Here is a 9,173-nt window from a genome sequence, read left to right as displayed (position 1 = left end):
CACTGGGGAGAGGGCAGCCAGGGGGGCAGACCCAGGGGTTGGGGGTCCCCCCGGAGGCCAGGGGAGAGGGGACCAGGGTCAAGGGGGGAACGACCTGGGACCCAGGCAAAGTCATGCTCGGGGCCAGTGAGGGGGGACACTGGGCACACAGGGCAGGCAGGGGGCCGCAAGAGCCCCGCCCACGCCTCGGGTTCCCAAGGCAGCAGGCGTTCCACCGTCCTCCGTGGCCCCTCAGGTCAGCCCTGCGGCCAGGCCCCCAGGGGCCCGGGATGGTGCGTCCACAGGGCGCCGTCCAGCCCTCCACCCTGCTGAGCAGCCGAGGCTGCCTCTGCCCAGCCTGCCGCCGCCCGCCTGCCCGTGCAGCCCACCCACGCAGCCCACTCGCCTGCGCAGCCCATCCGCCTGCGCAGCCCGCCTGCACAGCCCGCTCCGCGCAGCCCGCCCGCGCAGCCAGCCTGCGCAGCCCGCCCGCGCCCAGATCCCGGCTCTGCATGCAGAGGGGGCCTCGGGAACTAGTCCCCAGGTGACCCCACAGGCCCCTCCTGACTGAGACCCCGTGTTCAAGCAGCCCTGCTGGGACGCTCGCTGAGGACTGGGGCACCTCTGAGGGTCTCAAGGGCCAGCTCTGGGCCTGGCTGGGGGCACGACCCCTGGGAGGAAGGGGCTGCCTTGCCCCCTTTGCCCAGCCTGGCCTCACTCCCTTCCCCCAGGTCAGCTCACCCGCTCTGGGCCTCCTGGGCCACCTCCTGTCACGAGGCTGCTCTGTCCTTCCAGGCTGGGGAGGAGGGGGAGGGGACGGGAGGGGTGGGGAAAGAGGTGGAGGGGTGGGTGGGCTGCAGAGAGGGGGGAGGAGGGGAGGAAGAGGAGGGGGAAGAGGCGGAGGGGTGGGTGGGTTGCAGGGGGAAGGGGAGGGGAGGAAGAAAAGGGGGAAGAGGTGGAGGGGGTAGGTGGGCTGCAGAGGGGGGAGGAGGGGAGGAAGAGGAGGGGGAAGAGGTGGAGGGGTGGGTGGGCTGCAGGGGGAGGGGGAGGGAAGGGTTACAGTGAGGGGGAGGAGGGGAAGGAAGGGGAGGGGGGAAGAGATGAGGGGGGTGGGTGGGCTGCAGAGAGAGGGAGGGGGAGGGAAAAGGAGGGGAAAGAGGTGGAGGGTGGGTGGGTTGCAGGAGGAGGGAGAGAGGAGGGCTGCAGGGAGGGGGGAGGAGGGGGAAGGGGAGGGGGGAAGAGGTGGAGGGGTGGGTGGGCTGCAGAAAGGGGGAGGAGGGGAGGAAGGGGAGGGGGAGGAAGATGAGGGGAAGAGGTGGAGGGGTGAGTGGGTTGCAGGAGGAGGGGGAGGGGAGGGAAGGGAGCCCCATGTGCCCACCTGGCCGGGGTACTCTGGGCGGCCGCGTTCCACTTGGTTCCCAGCTGCAGGGGGTGCCCGGCGGGGCAGTGCTTCCACCCCCTTGCAGTGGGGGTGCCCCTGGGCTCAGCCGAAGAGAGGGGCAGGGGAGTCCCCGGCTGGAGGGGTAAGGAGAAGCCCCGTCCCACCAGCAGGTCCTGCTAGGGTTCAGAGAAAGCCAAGCCGGGCGGCTCCTTTGTCCTCTGGGCCAGTCTAGCCCGAGCTCTCACGGTCAGAGAGCGCAGAGCCGCAGAGACGGGGGACACACGTCAGGGGCTGCGCCTCCCTCAGCCCGAACCTCGAGGGCCCCGAGTGTCCGCCCAGGCCAGGGGCAGCGAGGGGCAGGGCCAGGCAGCCCCTCGGGCGCAGGAGACAGCGGGGGGGCCGAGGGTGCGGGGGTTGGCTCTGCAGGGGCTCGCCCTTCCTGCCGCAGCCCTGGCCTCGGCCAGACCCCCCCACCCCACCCCACCCCCGCCAGCTGCCCCAGACAGTGGGGCCCTTGTCCCTCCTTGCCTGGGGGGTCCAGCCAGGCGGTGCGGACCGCCCAGGACCAGAGCAGCGGCAGGCACGGCCTCCACCGCAGCTGGTGAGGACCCCTCGCAGCCCCGGGTCCCGTGCCCCTCCACGGGGGTGCTCATGGGCTGCCGCTCTTTGGGGTGGTGGGAGTCCCCGGGACAGCACCTCACCTTCAGAATGAGGGCTGGGCCACACGGACCTGGGCCCGCAGCTAACGCTTCTGCAGCAGGACCCCAACGGGGGGGCGGTGAGGCCGCGGACCTGGGGGCAAGTGTAGGCCCTGAAGCGGGGCCCCCACCCCATGCCTGCCCTGGCTTCCTGCCGACGGCCTGCAGGTGACACTCGCCACTGGGAGGGCTGAGGACACAGGCTGGACGAAGGAGACCCCACCTGAGGTGACTGCAGGCGCCCGCGGCCCCCACCCTTCCGCGCGCCCTCGCCCGCGCCTCCGCGCTGTCCGCCCCATGCCTGTGCGACGCCCCTGCCTGTCTCTAAACGCACCCGCTGCACCTTGGTGACCAGCCAAGGGACAAGGGGCTCGGTGGCTGGAGGGGGAGTGTGCATGAGTGTGCGCAAGTGTGCAAACGCGCACCTGTGTGGTGTGTGCATGTGTGTTAGCGTGTGTGTGGCATGTACAGGAGTCCACGAGTGTGGCTATGTAGGTGGGGGGGGCGTGGTGTTGTATGTGGGTGTGTGAGAGTGTATGTGTGTGCACAGTGAGTGTGTACGTCTGTGTGGTGTGTGCACACGTGTGCAAAACCTGTACATGTGTGTATAGGAGTCCACGAGTGTGGAGATGTAGGTGGGGGTGTGTGGGGGTGTATGTGAGTGTGGAGGTGCATGTGTGTGCATGTGAGTGTGCACGCCTGTGTGTGGTGTGCACGTGTGTGCAAAGCCCTGCACGTGTGTACGTGTGTCTGGCCTGGGGCTGCTGCGGGGTCCCAGGGCTGAGGGCAGGGTGGGCTGTGGTGGGGGACACGCCTCGGGGGTCCCGCTGGGGCACAGAGGCCCCCGCCCGGGACCAGCGCCCCCTGGGGGTCCATCCCCTCCCGGCCTCAGTTTCCTCCTCTGTGGGGCACAGGGATCCCGCCAAGTGGCTCCTCCGAGCATCAGAGCGCGGGGCGGCCTGGCGGGGAGGGTCGGTGCTGCAGGGGCGGGCTCAGTGTTGCTGTCGCCGAGGCCTGAGGTCACAGTGAACAGGCCACAGCACCCGGCGTTCTCCAAGAGGCCCACGCTGCGGTCCAGCGAACGCCCGAACCTGCTGAGTTCAGCCCCGTGGGCGGGCCGGAAGCCAGGGGGCCTCTCCGCACCTACGCTCAAGTGGCAGAGCCCGAAGGGGCCCCCGGAGCCTGCGGACACGGGGGCCTGGCCCTGGAGGGACGTGGAGTCTCGCGGCCTTGCCCTCCGCGCGCCGCTGTGTCCCAGCAGGGGTCCCTGACCAGCTGGCCCTCGAGCCCCGGCCTCTGGGCAGGGCCCGGGTTTCGGCCACGTGCAGACAATGTCCTGCTTGTGCCCGGCCAGCCGGACGGCCACGCAGTGCCAGCACCTGCCCCCAGGCTGGCACAGTCCCCTCGGGCTGCAGGTGCCCTCCCCGGGATGGGAAGCTGCTGGCGGACGCTGGAGGCGCGGTGGGGGGCGGCAGGGAGGGGCCTGGGTGCGGGCCCAGAGGCCCCAGGGGCAGGACGGCCGGGCGGGGGAGCCTGCGGAGGTGCTCGGCGGGGCCTCGGCGTGGGGGCCTGACCAGGCCAGCACCCCACGTTTTGTGCCTGCTTCTCCTTTGGTCCATTCTCTCGGCTCGCTCCCCTCCTCTGCGCGGCCACGCCACCTGGGGTGTCCGGGCCTTGTGGGTGGGCAGTGGTGCTGGAGCCGGGTCCTGTCCCTGCTGGGCGATGCTGGGGCCTCCCTGTCCGCCTTGTGACCCCACAGGGCCAGGCCCGCCTCCAGGGCTCCAGCTGCTGTGCCGTCCTGCTTGGTGGGCGCCTCCGCCTGTGGCCCGCTGCCCCCGTGACAGCCACCCGGGGCCCCTCTGCCAGCCTCGGGGCTGGGTGTGAGCGTGTGCACCCCCAGTTGGGCGCTGCAGATCAGAGCCAGGGGTCCCCCAGCGCCCGGGGCCTTGCTGGGCGCCTGCGCTCTGGCGCCAGGGGTGTGTCTTCCCAGCAGGCCGTGCTTGGGCACGGGGGGCTCCAGCTCCTGTGTGGACATCAGGTGGGGGGGCCTTGCAGGCAGGAGTGAGACACGCAGCGGCTCCAGGGAGGAGGCTCCAGCCACAAAGCTCCTCAGCCACCTGCTGGCCCAGGAGCCCCTGCCTGGGGGCTACCGGCTGTTGGTGAGGGACCAGTGTGGAGCTGGGGTGTAGCTGCATGTGGGGGGGCACTGGGAGGTGCCCGGGGAGAGGCCATGTTTCTGCCCAGGCCCCCCCATGCTACCCTACCCCCCACTGCTCTCCACGGACTCTTCTGGAACTTTGCCCGCACTCCTGCCGCTCCCCCCTCCCCCAGCCGTCAGGCTCCCCCGGCCCCTCCCAGCCCCTCAGGGACCTTGGCCCCATGGTGGGCACAGGGTCCTGGGCTCCCCCGTGCCACGCTTTCCCTTTCTGCCCCCCCTCTGCTCTGAGCTGGTTCTGGGGAGGCGGCTCCCGGGAGCGATTCGTTGAGGACCCCGGGGGGGAGGTCCTGGGGTCTCGGGGAGCCACACCCTGAGTCTGCAGCCAGGCACGCAGTGCTGCGGGGACGGGGTGGCTCCCGAGGGGCTGTCCTGGACCCGGGGTGAGGTGGGCGGGCCGTCTGCATCTGCTGGGCTCCCCCTCAGGCCCCCTTGGGGGGGGCCCGGGGGGGATGGGTGGTGGGGGATATGTGGGTAGGGGTGAGGGGGAGGTTGGAGGGTGAGGGGCTTTGGCCAGGGTGTGGGGAGGGTGGGGGATGGGGTGGAGAGTGGGGGTGTGGGGAGGTAGGGGCGAGGTGATGGGATGGGGCGGGATAATGGGGGTGGGGAGGATGGGGAGTGGGAGTGGGGAATTGGTGGGGTTGGAGGGTGGGGGGTGCGGGGGGCTGTGCCGCGGGGCTCCGCCTGGCCGCTGACCGCGTGCGCCCCGCAGGCATGGACGCCCCGCGCGAGCCGGCGCGGACGGTGCTCTTCGAGCGCGAGCGGAGCGGCCTGACCTACCGCGTGCCCCGCGCTGCTCGCTGGTGCCCCCCGCGCCCACACCTGCTGGCCTTCGCCGAGCAGCGCCTCAGCCCCGACGACAGCGCACGCGCACCGCCTGGTGCTGCGCAGGGGCGCCCTGGCGGGGGGCGCCGTGCGGGTGAGCGGCCGGCGCGCGGCCCCGGGGCGCGGGGGCGGGGGCGGCCCCGGCGGGTGCCCGGCGCGCGGCCCACGGCCCTTGCCCCCGCAGTGGGGCGGCACGCGCGTGCTGGCCCTCGGCCGCGCTGGAGGAGCACCGCTCCATGAACCCCTGCCCCCGTGCACGACCTGCGCGCACACCGGCACCGTCTTCCTCTTCTTCATCGCCGTGCCGGGGCCGCACCCCCGAGGCCGTGCAGGTGGCCACCGGCAGGAACGCCGCGCGCCTCTGCTGCGTGACCAGTCCGACCGACCGCGACGCGGCGGCCTCACCTGGGCGGCGCCGCGGACCTCACCGAGGAGGCGGTGGGCAGCGCCGAGCAGGGTAGGTGGGCGGCCGGGCGGGGGGCTCCGGACTGCTCCCTGATCGTGGGTCCACGTGGGCCTGGCAAGGGCCCCCCTGGGCTGGACACTTGTGGCTCTGCCCCTGGCCGAGCTTCAGCCCTGGGTGACCACCCGCCGTGTGAGCCCAGGACCCCTCTGGCACCCCCGGTCGGCCCCAGTCCTGGCACAGCACCGGCTGTGGCCGCTTGCCCTGAGCCCTGGCAGGCTGGGCCCGGCTGCCACTGTCCCACCTGCAGCTCTCCCTCACCTGCCTGGACTTGCTGCTTTGTTTGCAAAGGACAGCGGCCTCTTAGCCCTCAACCTCCACTGCCGCTCCCCACCCTCCTCTACCACCTCCTCTCCTCACCCCTGCCCATGAGGGCCCAGCACAAAGCTCAGGGCATCCCCTCCTGTCCTACTGCCTGCCCCAGGGGGCCTGGCTACCCAATGTCCTTCTCGGGGGCCACCCACCTTGGGACATGGATGCCGACCCTGTCCCTGAGAGCTGGCCTGTGGGCTGTCCCCAGACCCTGTCCCTGAGAGCTGGCCTGTGGGCTGTCCCCAGACCCTGTCCCTGAGAGCTGGCCTGTGGGCTGTCCCCAAGACCCTGTCCCTGAGAGCTGGCCTGTGGGCTGTCCCCACGACCCTGTCCCTGAGCGCTGGCCTGTGGGCTGTCCCCAGACCCTGTCCCTGAGAGCTGGCCTGTGGGCTGTCCCCAGACCCTGTCCCTGAGCGCTGGCCCTGTGGGCTGTCCCCAGACCCTGTCCCTGAGCGCTGGCCTGTGGGCTGTCCCCAGACCCTGTCCCTGAGCGCTGGCCTGTGGGCTAGCTTCACCCTCTCTGCCTCCCTGCCCCCTGCACTGCAGCTGGGCTGTGCTTGGCTCTGGGCCGCCAGGGGCCCTCGGCTTGCACTGCCTGCTCCACGCAGAGAACCCTGGCTGAGGGGCAGCCCCTGGTCCTGCGCTTGCTAATGGTGGCCAGAGCAGCCTGCTTGGACCATGAGGAAAGGACACCAGGCACTTCTGGGCAGCAGAATGGGTCGTGTGGGGGGTGGGCACAGGGGGTAGTGGCCTTGGGCCTCCGTTCTTTCTCAGGGCCCATGGCTCTGACTTCACCCACCCCCTCCCTAGACTGGGCCACGTTTGCCGTGGGCCCAGGCCACGGCGTGCAGCTGCGCTCGGGCCGGCTCCTGGTGCCTGCCTACACCTACCACGTGGACCGGCGGGAGTGCTTCGGCGGCTCTGCAGGACCACGCCCCGCGCCTTTGCCTTCTACAGCGATGACCATGGCCTCAGCTGGCATCACGGGGGCCTCGCGCCCGGCCTGCGTTCAGGCGAGTGCCAGCTGGCCGAGGTGGAGGACGGGCAGGGCAGCTCCATTCTCTACTGCAATGCCCGCAGCCCCCTGGGCCACCGCGTGCAGGCGCTCAAGTCCCGACGAGGGTGCGTCCTTCCTGCAGGGGCAGCTCATCCCCCGCCCTGGCTGAGACTGCCCGCGGCGGCTGCCAGGGCAGCGTCGTGGGCTTCCCCGGCCTCCTCCCTCCGGCCAGCCGCGGAGCACCCCACCCCTTCCCCGCCCTTGTCCTGGAGCCCAGGAGCCTCCAGAGGAGGGCACGGGGAGCGCCTGTGGGATCGAGCTGCCCGGCGGGTCCTTCTGCCAGCAGGGGACCCTGGGGGGGCCAGGCTGTGAGGACGGCCCAGGGGGAGCCTGGACCCAGCAGGGACATGGGGGCCCTCGACCCTGGCGCTCCCTGCGCCCCCTGCTGCTGCGCCTCCGAGCCCCACGTGGCTGTTGTACTCCCACCCAGCGGGGCGCCGGGCTCGCCTGCACATGGGGGTCTACCTGAACCGGGCACCCCTGGACCCCCCACAGCTGGACAGAGCCCTGGGTGATCCACCAGGGGCCCAGCGGCTACTCGGATCTGGCGCCCATCGCGCCCCTGTCCGCGGGCGCGCCGCCCCTGGCCTTCGCCTGCCTCTACGAGAGCGGGTCCCGGGTGTCGTACGAGGAGGTCTCCTTCAGCCTCTTCTCTCGTACGAGGAGGTCTCCTTCAGCCTCTTCTCCCTGAGCGAGCTCCTGCGGAACATCCCTCCGGGGCCGAGCCCGAGCCGCCGCGCGGCCGCAGTGGGAAGGCTCGGGGGCGCTGCCTGCCCTCCTGATGGCCAGGGCACCCCAGGAGGGGGCCGAGCTGCAAGCAGTGCCCTGGGATGGGGGGGATACCCCGAGGCGGTGGCCGGGCTGGGGGGCTGGGCGCTGATCGGGAGGGGCTCGTGCCGGGGCTCCTGGCCCTCTGAGCGCCCTCGGCCCTGTCGTGGTCCTCTCGAGGAGAGGCACAGGGGGTCCGTGAAGGACCCTGTCCCCTACAAGGAGCACTCAGGCCCGATGCCTTCGTGGTGCAAGGCCGGATCTTCCAGGAGGGGGCACGTAGCCCCCGGGGAGGGGTGCCTTCCCCAGACCCCCTGTGGACCTGGACCTTCAGGTGACCACCACCCCACCCGGTGCAGGGTGCACCCCGGTGTCCCTGGAGCCTTCTGCCCCTTGCTCTCCTGACTTCTGCTTCGGGGACGCTCATCCACGTCCCCGGCAGCGTTTCCTCCTCTCTTTTTTGTCAAAGCTCCAGGGAGGGCACCCAGAGGTACAGCCCACGGCCGTGGCCCACCCCGCCCGGCCCCCGAGTCTCACCGGGGCACCTCTCCCCCTTGGGGGTCTCTGTCCAGACGCCAGGGCGTGGGGCGTGGGGCGGGGTTCCGGGCCAGGCCCCGCCTCCTCCACAACCTCAGGGGGTCTGGGGCTTGAGGGGGCGGGGCCCGCTGGCCTCTGAGCCCCGGGCTGGAGGGGCAGACGCTGCTGGTGCCAGAGCGGCTGGACGCAGCCTCCGACCTGCACGCACATGCCCACCTGACCGCGATCTCCTCTTTTCTAAAGTCTCTGTTTCTGATTATAAAAATAAAATCTGCACGTTGTAGAAAATTTGGAAAACGTAGAAGAGCGACCCGCCCGGACCCTTCGCTCGCCCTCCTTTGGGGTCCCTGTTGAGCTTCTCCCTCCAGCGCAGCACTTCAGCACAGGCGCCCCTAGGTTGCTGCACACGCTTCCGGCCCCCCGGCGGGGGGTTCTAAACAAGCGGGGCGCCGTTTGCTCCCGGGGAGCGCTCTGGCCGGGCCAGCTCTCCCGGGGTGAGCCATGTCGACACGCTGCTGTGGGGTGTCCTGGCTCCCGTTCTGGTCACCTCCGAGGCTGGGTTCCAGGAAGTATCAGGTCCCAACATTGAGGGGTGCCCTGGAAGGCTTGGGGACCCCGAGGGTCCGTGGGAGGGATAGCCCGCCCCCAAGGGAGCAGGACAACCCCCAGTCACCTGCACGCAGGGCTCAGGGAGGGGGTCCCACTGAGGGTCCCTGCTGGCAGGGCAGAGGGACAGGGCAGCCCTGGGGCTGAGCATCCGTGCTTTCCCTGGAGGCCCCCGCCACACAGCACCTGCAGAGGAGAGAACCCCGGCGGGGGGCTCGTGAGAGACTTCGGGGCCATTTGTCTGCTTTCAAATCTAAACCAAAGAGAGCAGTGGGGGCTGGGGCAAGGGTTCCAAAGACCACCGGCTCCCAGCTGCTGAGCCCCCTCCCCTG

At 71.1% G+C, this 9,173-nt stretch overlaps 1 protein-coding gene across 1 annotated transcript; it reads left to right on the top strand.

Annotated features, from left to right (window-relative positions):
- The first annotated feature begins 4,131 nt into the window (after window positions 1-4,131).
- On the top strand, window positions 4,132-8,196 carry NEU4 (neuraminidase 4). Its single transcript, XM_058301243.2, is given in 16 exon segments — window positions 4,132-4,217; window positions 4,986-5,137; window positions 5,139-5,192; window positions 5,283-5,306; window positions 5,308-5,352; window positions 5,355-5,402; window positions 5,404-5,502; window positions 5,504-5,555; window positions 6,684-6,788; window positions 6,791-6,981; window positions 6,983-7,024; window positions 7,026-7,131; window positions 7,134-7,205; window positions 7,208-7,416; window positions 7,418-7,564; window positions 7,597-8,196. Coding segments are annotated over 15 exon segments (1,851 nt in total). The 5' UTR covers window positions 4,132-4,217; window positions 4,986-4,987; the 3' UTR covers window positions 8,104-8,196.
- The last annotated feature ends 977 nt before the right edge of the window (window positions 8,197-9,173 follow it).

The sequence above is a fragment of the Dasypus novemcinctus genome, chromosome 7 (assembly GCF_030445035.2).
Source record: "Dasypus novemcinctus isolate mDasNov1 chromosome 7, mDasNov1.1.hap2, whole genome shotgun sequence".
NCBI classification, from domain to species: domain Eukaryota; kingdom Metazoa; phylum Chordata; class Mammalia; order Cingulata; family Dasypodidae; genus Dasypus; species Dasypus novemcinctus.
Note: the sequence above shows the minus strand (reverse complement) of the source record. Positions and strands in the feature narration are given on the sequence as shown.